This window comes from Thalassophryne amazonica, chromosome 15 (assembly GCF_902500255.1).
Source record: "Thalassophryne amazonica chromosome 15, fThaAma1.1, whole genome shotgun sequence".
Taxonomy (NCBI): Eukaryota; Metazoa; Chordata; class Actinopteri; order Batrachoidiformes; family Batrachoididae; genus Thalassophryne; species Thalassophryne amazonica.
The window spans coordinates 86761501-86780093 of NC_047117.1; the positions used below are offsets into that span (position 1 = coordinate 86761501).

At 39.7% G+C, this 18593-nt stretch overlaps 1 protein-coding gene across 2 annotated transcripts in view; it reads right to left on the bottom strand.

Moving 5' to 3' along the window:
* Window positions 1–5388: 5388 nt before the first annotated feature.
* Window positions 5389–18593, bottom strand: part of LOC117526997 (prostaglandin D2 receptor 2) — a 28293-nt gene continuing 15088 nt past the window's right edge. For both annotated transcript variants that reach the window (XM_034189129.1, XM_034189128.1), the window contains one exon: window positions 5389–7440. In XM_034189129.1, the coding sequence (XP_034045020.1) occupies window positions 6090–7433 (1344 nt within the window). In that variant the 5' untranslated portion in view covers window positions 7434–7440 and the 3' untranslated portion in view covers window positions 5389–6089. The remainder of the gene's footprint in view (window positions 7441–18593) is intronic.

Sequence of the window (18593 nt, forward strand, 5' to 3'; positions counted from 1 at the left end):
TCCACCTCCATTTCATCCCTGTTTTATTTAAGTTTAATGACAGTTTGTTTCGGTCAAACCATATTGTCAATGTGTTAATTTCTTCAGTGATTTCCTCCAGAACTATCTGCCAAACTAGAAAACTGCTGCATCCTAGTAAGAGCAGAATACTACTGGAATGAATCTGAATAAGGAAAGTTTTTTTTTTTCTCACTAAATGGATGCACTCACTGCAGTTTATTGTCTGGAATAGTCCCAGATTGCATTTCAGAGCTTCTAGAATTGAAACATTTTCATGCAGGTGGTGTTGGGGAGTAATTTTGGGTTTTGGGTCTTGGGCCACATGTAGAACGAATCAGTTTTTAAATTAAGCTTTCAATTCATATAGTGGCATCTACCTTTTTTTATTTTTTTTTTTTAAGGTTACTTTATACTTTTATACTTTAAGTAGGTTTTGGAGCACATACGTTTTCACTTTTACTTGAGTAAAAAGGTCAAGTTGATACTTCAACTTTTACCAGAGTGTTTTTAAACTGCAGTATCTATACTTCTACTTAAGTAACAAATGTGTGTACTTTTGACACCACTGATTATCATTATCACCACAATAAATTATTTTCTGTTATCAAGGTCTGTTTCCTGCAGTTGGGTCCTAATCCTTGTCTTTTGGTTGTGTAACATAACACCTATCCGCACCTATGGTCATGACCTTTTGATAATGAATGAATGAATGAATGAATTTATTCAGCACACACAGGTCCAGAAAAACAAAAACTTACAACAAAAGGGAGAAATAGTTCAACAATGCACCCATGTGTCAAAAAGGGTGTAGGCAGAAGCAAAAGCTTGTAAACGCCTACCCCTTTAACCAAAAATCAAAATTTATATAAAATTATACACATACCCATCATATGAGTACAAGGTATACATTGATCCATGAATTTAAAAAAATACACAAACATGCAAGCAGCAGTGCAGAACAGAGTCAGAACACAATCAGTCACAACACAACAGAATCAATAAACCTAATTTAACATGCCATAGCAAGTAATCAAATAATTTTTATAGAGCCTTTTAAAACCAGTCAAACTTCCAAGTGAGTTTATATTATCCAGGCAATTATTCCAAATATATACACCTTTGACGGAAATACAATGACTTTTTACAGTAGTTCAAGTCTTTGGTTTCTTAAATAATAATGTTCCTCGTAAATGTCCCTCATTTCAAACAGGTCCTGGATGTGTTGTGCCAGAAGTCTATTTTTCACTTTGAACATAATTTGTATGATAATGTAATCAATCAAATCCCAAAATTTTAAACTATACAAACGGACAAACAAAGGATTTGTTGGCTCACGATAAGGTTTCTTACTGATATTTCTTATAGCTTTCTTTTGAAGTAAAGATATGGGATTTGTGTAAGATTTGTAGGTAAGGTTTGGCCATTATGACCAAAAGATTAAGATCACAGATACAAGGAACTGATTCCTCTGTTGGGTATCTGGGTTTACACTCCAGGACTTGGTGAGAAGCTGAACTATCCATGAGGGACTCTGAGTAGAGCCACTGCTTCTTCGCATCAAAGGGAGCCGGCTGACGTGGTTTGACCATCTGGTGAGGATGCCCCCTGGTCATCTCCTTAGAGAGGTCTTCCAGGCATGTCCAACTGGGAAGAGGCCCCAAGGAAGACCCAGGTCATACTGGAAGGATTATATGTCCCCGCTGGCTTGGGAACACATTGAGGACACATGAGGACTAAAAATCTTATTTATCAACTAGTGACAAATTTGGCAGTTTTAATTCCATGCAGACTGGCCAGTTTTGTAACAGTGGGATTATTTGGAATATTGCTGCTTTGTGGACAGAAAGGATGGGGACACTGGGAGATGCAGCAGAGGAGCAGACATTCTCTGCAGGTGACAAATTATATTGAAGAACCTTTTGATTCTGCTACTTTTAAATAGATATTTTTAAGATTTTCCAGCTTTATTGTCCAGTTGAAAACATTTGTTAGAAAAGTAATAAACTATTCAAAATTAATCAGTTACATCAATCTGAGGACATAATTAAAATAACTGCATTACTGATTATATTTTGAACAGAGTAAGTAGTCATCTAAAACCTATTACATTTCAAAAGTAACAGTCCCAACCTGTTGATAATGAGGAGATTTTTTTCTTTAGGTCTGGTATTTCTGGAGTTGAACTCTAAATCCATTCATCATTAAAATCCCTTTAAACCAAATTCTAGACATCATACGTATGCTGACAGTAAAAACATGAAACTTTGCTCCATCTTTCCCTCCTTTTATTCTTCTGTCTTTCCTCTTTGCTTATTTCTTTGTGGTTGTAAATTGCACCATTACTTTAAAGTGAAAATTGTAAACGACAGTCGTCAAAAACATGGCGAAGAGAAAGAAATAAAGATTAAATCGAATGTGGAGGAGGAAGATAATCTGATGGAACCTAATGGCTGAGAGCAAAGCACAACTTTCGATGTTTGACCTGTTGGATTTAATTCTTCCCTCTCTTTATAGTCTGGATTTTCTCTCTAATATTCTCACCAAATTACAGCTACCTCTGTGGTAATCCCCTGACGATGTGGCCTACATTACACCTGAGCTGGTGTGTGGGTGTTGGACTGGTTAAACCACATGATTGCTGAGACAGTCAATCAATCAGAGAGGATATCAGGTATCAGACAGGATGAAATCCAATCACACAGAAAGGTGGCCAAATGTCTGACGTTTTATATACAACGTGCTCCTGGATTACAGGACCTGAAAATAATAATCCTGCCTCATTGTTTCACAGATATAGTCATTGCTACACTGCTCTCTAGTGGCCAGAAGATGCATGAGATAAATCCTCATCCTAAAGCCTATTGTGGTGCTCCAATATAGATTTAACATTATGCCATATTTCAGTTTCAGATTAAGGCATGAGATTAATCCCATCCCAACAACCTCAAAGGATTTATATAAGATTATATATATATATATATACGATATATATATATATATATATATATATATATATATATATATATATATATATATATATATATATATATATATATATATATATATATCGTATATATATATATATATATACACTCAACAAAAATATAAACGCAACACTTTTGGTTTTGCTCCCATTTTGTATGAGATGAAAAAGATCTAAAACTTTTTCCACATACACAATATCACCATTTCCCTCAAATATTGTTCACAAACCAGTCTAAATCTGTGATAGTGAGCACTTCTCCTTTGCTGAGATAATCCATCCCACCTCACAGGTGTGCCATATCAAGATGCTGATTAGACACCATGATTAGTGCACAGGTGTGCCTTAGACTGTCTGACGGTTTGCATAACCAAAGAACTTCTGCACAAACTGTCAGAAACCGTCTCAGGGACGCTCATCTGCATGCTCGTCATCCTCATCGGGGTCTCGACCTGACTCCAGTTCGTCGTCGTAACCGACTTGAGTGGGCAAATGGTCACATTTGCTGGCGTTTGGCACGTTGGAGAGGTGTTCTCTTCACGGATGAATCCCGGTTCACACTGTCCAGGGCAGATGGCAGACAGCGTGTGTGGCGTCGTGTGGGTGAGCGGTTTTCTGATGTCAATGTTGTGGATCGAGTGGCCCATGGTGGCGGTGGGGTTATGGTATGGGCAGGCGTCTGTTATGGACGAAGAACACAGGTGCATTTTATTGATGGCATTTTGAATGCACAGAGATACCGTGACGAGATCATGAGGCCCATTGTTGTGCCATACATCCAAGAACATCACCTCATGTTGCAGCAGGATAATGCACGGCCCCATGTTGCAAGGATCTGTACACAATTCTTGGTAGCTGAAAATGTTCCAGTTCTTGCATGGCCGGCATACTCACCGGACATGTCACCCATTGAGCATGTTTGGGATGCTCTGGACCGGCGTATACGACAGCGTGTACCAGTTCCTGCCAATATCCAGCAGCTTCGCACAGCCATTGAAGAGGAGTGGACCAACATTCCACAGGCCACAATTGACAACCTGATCAACTCTATGCGAAGGAGATGTGTTGCACTGCATGAGGCAAATGGTGGTCACACCAGATACTGACTGGTATCCCCCCCCAATAAAACAAAACTGCACCTTTCAGAGTGGCCTTTTATTGTGGACAGTCTAAGGTACACCTGTGCACTAATCATGGTGTCTAATCAGCATCTTGATATGGCACACCTGTGAGGTGGGATGGATTATCTCAGCAAAATGGGAGCAAAACCAAAAGTGTTGCGTTTATATTTTTGTTGAGTGTATATATATATATATATATATATATATATATATATATATTTGGATCCTTTTGGATTATGTCAAAACTACTGCATGGATTTTGATGACATTTTCACCACATTTAGATATTACGACATGGAATATTCCATTACATTTTGGAGGTTATCCAGATCCGGGTTCTGGGTCAAGATTTCCCTTTATATAGGCTTTGAAGGATTATGTCAAAACTACTTCACAGACTCTTACCAAATTTTCACCACTGATAGATATTAGGGCATGGAAGATTCCACTGAATTTTGGAGGTGATCCGGATCTGGAGTTAAATCTTGGATTGCTCTTGTTTATAGCAACTTCATGAAGTTTGAAAATTGAGGATGAACACAAACCAGAACATTTTCATGAACATTACCTGAACTAACAGGCTAAACATAACCCACACCTGAACCTCTACCATCCCCCAAACCTTATGCTTCTCCAGTTTTAGCAAACATTGTTCCTTTAGTTTCTGTGAAGGCACTCAGGTGTCCAGGTGGTTTCCATAGTTTGAGAAGCTTGAATCTTCGACTGGACTGCGTTGCTTGACGCGAGGACGTTTCGCTTCTAATCGCAGAAGCTTCCTCAGCTAAAATTCTTGCTCTGGTAGTCTGACTTCTGTCTTTACTCTTGTAGAGAAGAAATGTCAGAAATGTGTTACAAATAAATTTTAGGGAACTAGAGTAAAAACCAAACAGCCAGTAGACATACAAAAAAACATAACTTCTGTCAAAACCAATAAATAAACTTTTGTCTGAGGTGTTACTGAACATGAAACTATAAGTGAACCACAAATAAAGAAAAAAAGTAATTTGATTTATTTGTATCATTAAAACACATGACTGTAATGGAAGGTATCTAAAGACAATTGTCAAAGGTTTGTTTTTACTGGAAGTTGCCTTTTGTTGACAGCAAAATACGTCATCATTAAGTCTTGATCAAATGAGAACCTTCAATCCATGATGGAGAACAACATATCAAACAGGACTCCTTCAAAGTCAACTTAAACCTGATTCAGGTTGATTTTGATGTCTTTTAAGTGTCAAAATGTTTCTGATGTCAGTTTGTTCCTTCCCTTCAGCTCTTTAAATGCAACTTTAACCTTAATCTTAAATTTACAAACCAAATGAAGTTATTCCACATGGGTGAAATAAAACCTTTTCAAATTAAAGTTCAGTGTTTCCACATTTCCACAATAAAACACATCCTTTACGTGTCAAACACATTTTTATTTCTTGTTTTTTTTTTTTTTTTTGTCAAAAACAACCATCTTTTTAATGTAAGAAACATAATCGCATGGGATTATAAATGTTCATATGCCGTAGCTAAAACCAGTTTGTTGTAATTCCTTAAATTTCAGTCAGACAGAAAGTTGAATTCATTTCCTCATCATATTATCAAAAGGAATGACAGATTAATATCCGTTTTTGTTTGTAGCGCCAGATTTCCAGTGGGTCAAAGTTTACATACACAAAATAAACATGACTTATTGAAACAGTGTAAAAGATATTTAGAGTCTTATATGCCAGCAGCAAAACCTTGAAACCTGGAAAAGCTTGTCTTTCTCAAACAGGCTAAATTCCAAAAATGTCAAACTCTGGGTCATGTCAATTTTCAATTATATAGTGCCAAATCACAACCAAGTTGCCTCAAGGCGCTTCACACAAGTAAAGTCTAACCTTACCAACCTCCAGAGCAACAGTGGTAAGGAAAAACTCCCTCTGAGGAAGAAACCTCAAGCAGACCAGACTCAAAGGGGTGACCCTCTGCTAAATGTCCCATTTCACATTTCGTCATACATGCTCAGTGTCAGCATATTGACTGCTGGAGGAAGATGACATGAAGAAGGCTTGTAAGGGTGAATGTGGAGACTGTTTCGACACTGGAGATGGGAGGGATGTGTCCTCACTGCTCCTCCGCCTAATTTGTGCTCTTATAGTCCTCGCTGGGGCCATCAGAATCCCTCCCCCCTCCTCGACCAGTCCATCAAACAATGTTCCTAAATTCTGTCGTATTCTGACACAGAAGTTTGGGCAGCTAAAGGTGTACAGAATGGGATTCAAGACTGGATTCAGAAACGAAAAGGTGCTGGCGATGGGCAGCCCAACATCCACCAGTAAGAGAGTTGGGGGCCGGTACTGGGCCACCACTTCAAGAATGCAGAAGATGTGATAGGGAGCCCAGCAAAGCACAAAAACCGCAATCACAAACATCACCATTTTGGTGAAGCTCTTGGACAGCGGACCCCGAAAAGTCACAGAATTATGACTCTGACTGGAAGCCTTTCGCTTCCTGAAGATGGATTTAGTCATTTTTGTGGTTTTGAGGGTATTTGTAAACTCCGGTGTCTCATTTTTGCTTGAAATCGACCTTGCTTCTGGTTGCTTGATAGTACTCTGCTTCCTCCACTTCCTCCTTTTCTTCAGGCTGATACACATTTGGATGTAACTCAGTAAAATCACCAAAAGGGGCATCAGGAATGCTAACAACAGCTTGGAGATGGCTGTTGCCGCTTGCCGCACTTTGCAGTCCCTCATCAGTGTTGCTCCCGGGGATGAATATAAGGCGAAGTTATGGTAGCACAGTTTCCTCCCGTCCTCCTTCATGGTCACTGCGCGGAAAAGGAAGTAAGGTATGGTGTTAACTGCCGCCCACAACCAACCAAACGCACACACCTTCCACGCTCCTACCACCGTCCGGTGATTTTTGCTCCACACCGGTTTGACCACAAGTAGATAGCGGTCCAATGAGATGGCCGCCAACAGGAAAGCCGAGACAAACATGTTCAGGAAGAAAATGGAAGCCTGCAGCGAGCAAAGTGCATCACTGAGCTCCCAGCTGTGAGAGGAGTAGAAGTAGAAGGTGAACAGGGGAAGTGTTAGGGTGGCCAAAAAGTCTGACAAGGCCAGGTTCAGCACCCAAACCGAAGCCACGGTGTGGTTTCGCAGGCGGAACCCCACCACCCAGATGATCAGGGCATTCTCCAAAATTCCAAGGCAGGAGACCACACCATGGACGCAAACCACCGCCATGTTGGTCTTTGAGTTGTTGTTGAGTGTGTGCTCCCTCATGTTCTGCAGCAGGGGGCAGAACACTGGGCCGTCTGTGACATTAGGGGCAGAGGTCATCTTCAGCATCTGTCCTCTGAAACACAAAAATGAAAGTACAAAAGACAGGATTAAAACAGTGGCTTTAAAAAGTTCCACACGCGCACACACACACACACACACACACACACACACACACACACACACACACACACACACACACACACACACACACACACACACACACACACACACACACACACACACCCCTTTGGGATTTTACTTTGTTATTAAATCAAATCAAAATAATAAAAAATACTAAAATAAAAATGTATATAAAATATAGATTTCATTACACAATTTTTACAATTTATTTATTTACTTTCAATGTGAAGACCAAAGAGGTTATATATGAGAACTAGAACGAGTCTGCACTCGCACTGAGCCGTGTCTCGGCAATGAGATGTGTTCACCATTTTAATTCCGGGCAACTTACTGATCACTGTTCATAGACGCTCAGTCACATCAACAAACAGGTGGAATATGCTGGAAAGTTGCACATGTTGGCAAAGCCGCAAACGGAGGAACAAGGGAGACAATATTTCCTTCCATAAGTAAGTGGTTTTGGTCATTCTTGTCACTTTGTCCGTGACATTTGGTCGATAAACAGGTGTATGTGTCCTGCCGTGCCTGTGTTGTCCATGGACACGGACCATTAACTCGTCACTTATGTCAAGTTGATATTTTCCACTGCTAGACCGATGTCTAGTTAAAATACTTGTTGTTAGTGATCAAAATTGTTCCACAAGACTGACGATTTTTTTTTAAATTTGCACCTTCAAATAACGAGCTGCTGCTCAGAGATTATACTGATCCGCGCTGTGCCACTTACAGTCACAGCATCACTCTGAGATGTGCACCCACACCACTGACTTCATGAATGAAACTTGGTCAATAAAGGATAATTGTGTAAAAATATAATATATATATATTTGAACACCCTGCGATTTTGCAAGTTCTCCCACTTAGAAATCATGGAGGGGTCTGAAATTTCCCATCTTGCACTCTTTACCTGTATTAACTGCACCCTATTTGAACTTGTTACCTGTATATAAAAGACACCTGTTCACACACTCAATCAATCACACTCCAACCTATCCACCATAGCCAAGACCAAAGAGCTGTCTAAGGACACCAGGGACAAAACTGTACACCTGCACAAGGCTGGGATGGACTACAGGACAACAGGCAAGCAGCTTGGTAGAAGACAACAACCGTTATGATTATTTATTAGAAAGTGGAAGAAACACAAGATGACTGTCAATCTCCCTCAGTCTGGGATTCCATGCAAGATCTCACTTTGTGGGGTAAGGATGATTCTGAGAAAGCTCAGAACTACAAAGGAGGACCTGGTCAATGACCTGAAGAGAGCTGGGACCACAGTCACAAAGATTACATTAGTAACACATGATGCTGTCATGGTTTAAAATCCTGCAGGGCAGCAAGGTCCCCCTGCTCAAGCCAGCACATGTCCAACAGTGATCATCTGGATGATCCAGAGGAGGCATGGGAGAAGGTCATGTGGTCAGATGAGACCAGAATAGAGGTTTTTGGAATCAACTCCACTTACCATGTTTAGAGAATGAGAACAACCCCAAGAAAACCATCCCAACCGTGAAGCATGGGGGTGGAAACATCATACTCTGGGGTGCACTTCTGCAAAGGGGACAGGACGACTGCACCGTACTGAAGGGAGGATGGATGGGGTCATGTACTGTGAGATTTTAGCAAACAACCTCCTTCCCTCAGTAAGAGCATTGAAGATGGGTCATGGCTGGGTCTTCCAGCATGACAATGACCCCAAACACACAGCCAGTGCAACTAAGGAGAGGCTCCGTAAGAAGCATTTCAAGGTCCTGGAGTGGCCTGGCCAGTCTCCAGACCTGAACTCAATAGAAAATCTTTGGAGGGAGCTGAAACTCCAAACCTGAATGATCTAGAGAAGCTCTGTATGGAGGAGTGGACCAAAATCCCTGCTGCAGTGTGTGCAAACCTGGTGAAAAACTACAAGAAACGTTTGACCTCTGTAATTTCAAACAAAGGCTACTGTACCAAATGTTAACACTGATTTTCACAGGTGTTCAAATACGTATTTGCAGCAGTAACATACAAATAAATTATTAAAAAAAAATCATACATTGTGATTTCCGTTTTTTTTGTTTTTTTTTAGATTATGTCTCTCACAGTGGACATGCACCTAAGATGAAAATTTCAGACCCCTCCATGATTTCTAAGTGGGAGAACTTGCAAAATCGCAGGGTGTTTAAATACTTATTTTCCTCACTATCTATATATATATATATATATATATATATATATATATATATATATATATATATATATATATTGTGCAATACTTATGGTGTTTCTCCTGACTTCCTGTCATGTTAATTTGTTATGGATGTGGTTGTGTTTTTACTTGTCTCTGTTTGTTTTCCTTTTGTAAAGGCACTTAGCATGAGTCCAAGACAAATTTCCCTGAGGGGACAATAAAGTGTATCGTATCGTATCGTACATATTGAACGGAACACAGGACCAGCAGCAGCAGCTTGGAACAGATCAGATCCGTGTAACTTTCAACACTAATATATCGGAATGTGTGGGTGTCAGAGTAAGTTTAATACTTTCCTGACATGATTTAATGCTGATTAATTTTACCTGCTCGATATTCAGGTCAGAATGACATTTTAACACGTATTTTGCAAGTGTTTTTCTGAGTGTGTTCAGTCGCGAATCCCCATTGAAAATGCATTAACATCCGAGAACTTCATCAGTATTTTGCCCGGTTAGGAGGCGTCATATCGCTGTCCATGAAGAGACGTTGGCGTTTAGTAGGCAACATTGGGAGTGAGGACTCTAGTTCTCATATATAACCTCTTTGGTGAAGACAAATGTCTATTATCTTAATTACATAAAAATATACAGCAGGCCTGATGTAAAAATAAGAAATACAGGACTTTGCATGCTACAGAAGCGCATTGCATTCACTGGATAAAAAAGAAATTAGACCCCTGATCTCGTAATTAGGTGATCAGGTGTCTATATATATACTCAACAAAAATATAAACGCAACACTTTTGGTTTTGCTCCCATTTTGTATGAGATTAACTCAACGATCTAAAACTTTTTCCACATACACAATATCACCATTTCCCTCAAATACTGTGCACAAACCAGTCTAAATCTGTGATATTGAGCACTTCTCCTTTGCTGAGATAATCCATCCCACCTCACAGGTGTGCCATACCAAGATGCTGATTAGACACCATGATTAGTGCACAGGTGTGCCTTAGACTGCCCACAATAAAAGGCCACTCTGAAAGGTGCAGTTTTGTTTTATTGGGGGGGGGATACCAGTCAGTATCTGGTGTGATCACCATTTGCCTCATGCAGTGCAACACATCTCCTTCGCATCATCCATGAAGAGAACACCTCTCCAACGTGCCAAACGGCAGCAAATGTGAGCATTTGCCCACTCAAATCGGTTACAACGACGAACTGGAGTCAGGTCAAGACCCCGATGAGGACGACGAGCATGCAGATGAGCTTCCCTGAGACAGTTTCTGACAGTTTGTGCAGAAATTCTTTGGTTATGCAAACCGATTGTTCCAGCAGCTGTCCAAGTGGCTGGTCTCAGACGATCTTGGAGGTGAACATGCTGGATGTGGAGGTCCTGGGCTGGTGTGGTTAAACGTGGTCTGCGGTTGTGAGGCTGGTTGGATGTACTGCCAAATTCTCTGAAATGCCTTTGGAGACGGCTTATGGTAGAGAAATGAACATTCAATACACGAGCAACAGTTCTGGTTGACATTCCTGCTGTCATCATGCCAATTGCACGCTCCCTCAAATCTTGCAACATCTGTGGCATTGTGCTGTGTGATAAAACTGCACCTTTCAGAGTGGCCTTTTATTGTGGGCAGTCTAAGGCACACCTGTGCACTAATCATGGTGTCTAATCAGCATCTTGATATGGCACACCTGTGAGGTGGGATGGATTATCTCAACAAAGGAGAAGTGCTCACTATCACAGATTCAGACTGGTTTGTGAACAATATTTGAGAGAAATGGTGATATTGTATATGTGGAAAAAGTTTTAGATCTTTGAGTTCATCTCATACAAAATGGGAGCAAAACCAAAAGTGTTGCGTTTATATTTTTGTTGAGTGCAGTACAAAGGGCTTCCATACTTCCAGTCCCTCAGTAAAGACAAGTGTGAGAATTCCCCAGTCATAACTGAAAATCAGCCAATTTGTAATAACTGCCGATGCAGCACTGTGATCGGACACAGTGTGGATTTTCCCTGAAGGTGTTCCTGGATGAATAAAACTCATCCAGGGATGCGGGACATGGCGCCTGCAGACTGACATGCACCTGGCTTGGAGGGTGGGCGAGACACGTCTCATTTTGGTGAGACGCTCCATGCCCCTCCCTGAACATTCATCCAGGAGCACCTTAGGGGAAATCCACACTTTGTGTTTGATCCTACCATATCTCACCAGCATCACAAAATATACATGAATCTATTGGTTCATTATATTGTCACGAAAAGTGCAACATTTTTCGCAGCGGGAGCAAGAATTTATTCTCATACATTCTGTGACAGCTGCACAAAATTAAATGTGATGCGGGGAGAGGTGTCTGGTTTATTTATGGTTAGGGTTAGAGGGAGGGGTAGGGTTAGTAATAGTAAGATAAAAAAAAAAGTCATGAAAATTTGACTGAATTCTTGACAGGAGTGTGAAAAAAACTTGTGAGACTGGGTTGGTTTGATCACAGTGTGCTATCATCGGCTAACCTTATCCCGCTTCTTTACTGAGGGATTGGAAGTATGGAAGCTATATATAAAAACCAAATTAGACACCTGATCTCATAATTACGAGATCCTGATCTCGTAATTATGAGATCTTTTCTCATAGTGATGATATCCTGATCTTGTAATTACGAGATCTTATCTCGTAATTATGAGATCCTGATCTTGTAATTATGAGATCTTTTCTCATGGTGATGACATCCTGATCTCGTAATTACAAGATTTTTTTTCTCGTAATTACGAGATCAGGGGTCTATTTTTTATTTATTTATTCAGTGAATACAATACGCCTCCGTAGCATGCAGGAGGATTGTGAGGGAAGCCACAAAGACACTCATGCCAACTTTGAAGGAATAAGAAGCTTCACTGATGCTTCACCAGTCAAACAGCTTCAAGGCAACGTCACAAAGAAGACATGCGAAAACTACAGCCTGGATCTCACTGTTTTCTTTTGGGCAGTAGCTTTGTGTGTGCTTCTCTAAACTCATGCTTTAATCCACGAGGAAACCAGCAGCACATAAAATGTGAAAATCTCTCCAGTCACAGCCACTGAAATTTGTATCTCCTTCAGCAATGTCCTCAGTATCTTTGTGGCTTTCCTCGTTAGTCTTCTCTGTACGCAATCAGTTTTGTCCATAGTCTTCTTCATAAAACATTTTTGTGGTATAGACTTCACGTTTTTCGAGAGATTGCATATAAATTTAAACTGTTGCTTCACCAGTCACAGTTTTACTGTGGTATAGAGAAAAACCATTCTGAAAATAATGTTTGATTATGTCAGAAGGCATTCTTAAAAAAGAATAGACTGACTGTGACTGCTGAAGCAATACAGAAAACGTGCATTCAGTCTCTCTAGTCACAATCACATTTCATTGTTTTTAAGCTTCACTCATGAGTGTCTTTCAGTGGTTGGTCAGTTTCCCATAACGTGACATATTCTTACCATTAACAATAAATAAATACAAATGGAATAAAATAACTGATTTAACAGGCAATATTTAGTAAACCAGTAAAGGTCTTGTAGTTGTATCTACTCTCTGGCTTTTCTGTTAACATCTGGTTGTAAAAGTGATGATTTTACTGTGTTTTAAATATATAGGGTCAACATGTCATTATATTAATAAAGAGTAAAGAAGAATACAAAGAAGTACAAAGAAGATAGAACATCTTTCATTTTACTAACTGTCATAAAAAATAATACTATATTGTTATCGGCCATATACGATGTCGACATGTTTGTTCTCGTCTAAAAAACATTTTTGTTCTGTTGTGGCTGCTGCCTATTGACAAGTTGACATTTGCCTCGAGAGGAAAAAATGTGCGAATGCTGTTTGCAACCGTGACGATGTTGATGTGGATGATGATAGGGCTGGTGGACATGCTCTCGCCTGCACACTAACTTAACACTTTACTGTCTGACTAAATCAAACAAAAGCCTCAATTAACAGCCTTGTAAACATTCAGTCATAAATTAAACTAAATATTTTAGGTTCACAAGCAGTAAAGTCAGTTTATAATTGAGCAGTAACTCAAAAACAATAAAATAATAGTCTCACTGCAGATTCTTTGCAGAGCAACACTGTTCTGTCATTTCAAGTCGTTTTACTGCCATCTGCACCACATACTGCAATATTTAGTATTACAATCAAGTTGTAGGAGGAATGTGTTACATGTAACAGATTTTGGCAATCAGGATACCACATCCACCCCCCCCCCCCCCCCAAAAAAAAAAAAACAATACTGCATTGTTTCAGTTACTGAAAAAGAAACAAAAAAGATATTGATTATTGGTAAATTATTCTATGGTTTATATGATCCCTTCCTTGAAGCCACTACAGAGAGTTCAAACATGGATGACTTACTATTTTTTTTCCTTCAGTGAGTACAGTTTGTGTCAGTGCAAAACCAGATGAACATCAGCTGTTTGTCAAGGGAAAAAGCATCAAACCATTATTAGATTTGCTTTTGCTGCTTGGGTCTCCATCATTCATAAATTAACAGGTGCGACTGATAAATTAAGTCTCACCTTCTGGCTCAGCATCATCTTCACTACGATAGTCCTGTACAGCATCCATAAAACATAAACGCTTCTCCAATCCATCTCACAACCTCATGCTCTAACTTACCCCCACTCCTGAACAAGATACCAAGATACTTAAACTCCTCCACTTGGGACAATAACTCTTCCCTAACCCATATGGGGACAATCCACCCTTTTCCAGAGAGGACCATGGTCTCAGATTTGGAGGTGCTGACTCTCATCCTAGTCGCTTCACCCTCTGCCTCAAACCTGCTCAGTGTGCATCTTGTACTGATATGTTTGCTAAATTCTTTACTAGTGTCATAGGGCTTTTTACAAAAATAAAAGCTGTTTTAGACATTTAACTGTAAAATCACCAAGTAAACATCTTAAAGTTATCTAGATTTTACAGTGGGGCAAAAAAAGTATTTAGTCAGTCCCTGATTGTCCAAGTTCTCCTACTTAGGAAGATGAGAGAGGTCTGTAATTTTCAACATAGGTACACTTCAACTGTGAGAGACAAAATGAGAAAAAAAAAAAATCCAGGAAATCACATTGTAGGATTTTTAAAGAGTTTATTTGTAAATTATGGTGGAAAATAAATATTTGGTCAATAACAAAAGTTCAACTCAATACTTTGTAACATAATCTTTGTTGGCACTGACAGAGGTCAAACATTTCCTGTAAGTCTTCACCAGGTTTGCACACACTGGAGCTGGTATTTTGGCCCATTCCTCCATGCAGATCTCCTCTAGAGCAATGATATTTTGGGGCTGTCGCTGGGCAACATGGACTTTCAACTCCCTCAACAAATTTTCTATGGGGTTGAGATCTGGAGATTGGCTTGGCCACTCCAGGACCTTGAAATGCTTTTAACGGAGCCACTCCTTCATTGCCTGAGCGGTGTGTTTGGGATCATTGTCATGCTGGAAGACCCAGCCACGTTGCATCTTCAATGCTCTCACTGATGAAAGGAGGTTTTGTCTTAAAATCTCATGATACATGGCCCGGTTCATTCTTCCCTTAACACGGATCAGTCGTCCTGTCCCCTTTGTAGAAAAACAGCCCCAAAGCATGATGTTTCCACCCCCATGCTTCACAGTAGATATGGTGTTCTTGGGATGCAACTCAACATTCTTCTTCCTCCAAACACTACGAGTTGAGTTTTTACCAAAAAGTTCTATTTTGGTTTCATCTGACCACATGATATTCTCCCAATCCTCTTCTGGATCATCCATATGCTCTCTGGCAAACTTCAGACGGGCCTGGACATGTACTGTCTTAAGCAGGCGGACATGCCTGGCACTGCAGGATTTGCATCCCTCTCTGCGTAGTGTGTAGCCTTTGTTACTTTGGTCCCAGCTCTCTGCAGGTCATTCATCAGGTCCCTCCATGTAGTTCTGGGATTTTTGTTCACCGTCCTCATGATCATTTTGACCCCACGGGATGACATCTTGTGTGGAGCCCCAGATCGAGGGAGATTATCAATGGTCTTGTATGTCTTCCATTTTTGTGCAATTGCTCCCACAGTTGATTTATTCACACCAACCTGCTTGACTATTGTAGACTCACTCTTCCCAGCCTGGTGCACATCTACAGTTTTCTTCCTGGTGTCCTTCGACAGCTCTTTGGTCTTGGCCATGGTTGAGTTTGGAGTCTGACTGTTTGAACCTGTGGATAGGTGTCTTTCATACAGATAACAAGTTCCAACAGATGCCATTAATACAGGTGACAGGTGGAGGACAGAAGAGCTTCTTAAAGAAGACGTTACAGGTCTGTGAGAGCCAGAAATCTTGCTTGTTTGTGGGTGACCAAATAATTATTTTCAACCATAATTTACAAATAAATTCTTTAAAAATCCTACAATATGATTTTCTGGATTTTTTTTTCTCATTTTGTCTCTCATAGTTGAAGTGTACCTAAAATGAAAATTACAGACCTCTCTCATCTTTCTAAGTAGGAGAACTTGCACAACCAGGGACTGACTAAATACTTTTTACCCCACTGTATGTCTCGTTGCATATGGGCTTGCTTTTCAGGATTTCACAGAGTAGGACAGTCTTGCTTTGACTTGCACAAGATGGAGATAAGCAAGGGGAACTGGTTTATGCAAATAACAGATGGCTGGTGGAAATGCAGCCTGACGTCAACAAAAAGCCTTATATCGATGTCATCGATGGTACCCTTTTGTACAATGTGTACAATGCCAACAACAATAAATTAAACAATTAACAACAATTAATTAAAACTTCATAAATGCACAAAAATATAAAAGGCTACACACATAACATGGCATGATGAAAACATGGTTATTGTCTACAAAAGCAACACAGTGTATTTTTAAAAATGCAGCAGGTCACAAGATCCTAACCCACAGTGGAGACCTGTATCTAATGAGGAAAATTCACATACATGGGACATTCTCTTATGGAGAGTGGGATGTTGTTCCAGATGTTACAGCCTCTGACTGAAAGAACAGATTGCCCAAATTTGGTCCACCTGTAAGGCACTTCACAGTCTCCTCTGACCACTGACCAAGTGGCTATGCCAGAAGGAGATTTTAGTTTTATAAATTCCTTTAATGGTGGTGGTGCAAGTCCATTGAGTATTTTGTATATAGTACAAGCATATTTAAGTATTTGAAATGATCAAAGCTCAGGAGGTTGTGAGTGTCCAGAATGTGACAGTGGTGGTATGAAATAGGTTTTCTGGCAAATATTTTTGATGCTTTTTCATATAATGATTCAATTTGTCTGAATGTGACTTCGTTAGTGAGAGACCAGTTTGTAAAACAATACTCTATATGTGAAAATAACATAGCATGCAAAAACATCCTGGCTGCCTCAAGTGACAGTGATGATTGAATGTATTTGAAATTATGTAGGCTAAATTCAACAGTTTTAGAATTTTTTTTGACATGACTCTTAAAAGTGAGAGCTGTATCAAAAACCACTTCAAGGTACTTGAACTCATGTACCATTTGGAGCTCCTTTCCTCCCAGAAATACACATTATTTCACAATTTTATGATTTTGTTTGGAGAACATCATACAAATAGTCTTTTTAATATTTAAGAGGAGATATGATTTTGAGAGACAATCTTGTACTTTGGCCATTTCATATGTGAGGATGTGACCAGCTTCTTGTATATTTTTGCTGGAGTGTATATCACTGCATCATCTGCATACATTTATATATGGGTGTTTTTGCATGCATCTGGGAGATCATTTATATAAAGGGAGAAAAGAGCTGACCCGAGAATGGAACCCTGTGGGACTCCCACAGAACAGGGTGATTTGACACCACTGACCACAACATAACTGGAAGATAGACAAACAGGCATAAAATTGGAACCTCCATCCAATTTCAGTGGTGTAGGTAAATCCATAATAGAAAAATGAGAGTGATTGAGGCACTTTTGATTGAGATATGATGCAAAATGTACACCAAATGGGCTTTTCAATATTAAATTCAAATGTCCACAAAATCCACAGTCCATATCAGATCTAGATCAAACTTTGTCAGGCGATAGTGAGTGCCGGTCTGCACCTTACTTTCAAATAAGAGAGTGATTGGAGCATGTTTGATTGAGATAATGTAAAATATACATTAAATGGGGTTTTCAATGTTAAATTTACATGACCCCGAAATCTGCAATCTGGATGAGATCCAGATCAAACTTTGTCAGGCAATAGTGAGTGCCAGTCTACACCTCACTGTCAAATATGACAGTGATTGGGACATGTTTGTTTAAGATATACAGTGGTCCCTCGTTTATCGCGGGAGTTACATTCTAAAAATAGCCCGCGATAGGTGAAATCCGCGAAGTAGTCAGCGTTATTTTTTACAATTATTATAGATGTTTTAAGGCTGTAAAACTCCTCACTACACACTTTATACACTTTTCTCAAACAGGCATTAACATTTTCTCACTTTTCTCTCCTGTGTAAACACTCTCAAAGTTCAAACCTTAGTAGAAAAATAAGTCCAGTATTATAGAATGAAACCAAAGATCAAAACCTGTTTTCAGGCCCAAACATTTGTTTGAAAAATAAAAATAGAAAGTTTTCCTATAAATAATTATGATGGCTTTTAGAACTAACGAATTTAATTTTAACGATCAACCTACGACGTTGGCCCCATAAGAAATTATTAATATTGACTGACCATTATTTCACAGTTCCTCTGACCGCGCCTTTTCATCGTGGCGTCGTTCCGCTGTCGCATCTTTTCCACTGAGTCAAACCTCGGTGCAGGTGTCTATTTCCGAGTGAAGAACACAGTTATGGGTAGTTGTTGGCGCTCTTTTTTCTTCTGGGCGAGAAGATTCTTATAAACAGACACACGCAGAACACAATGCG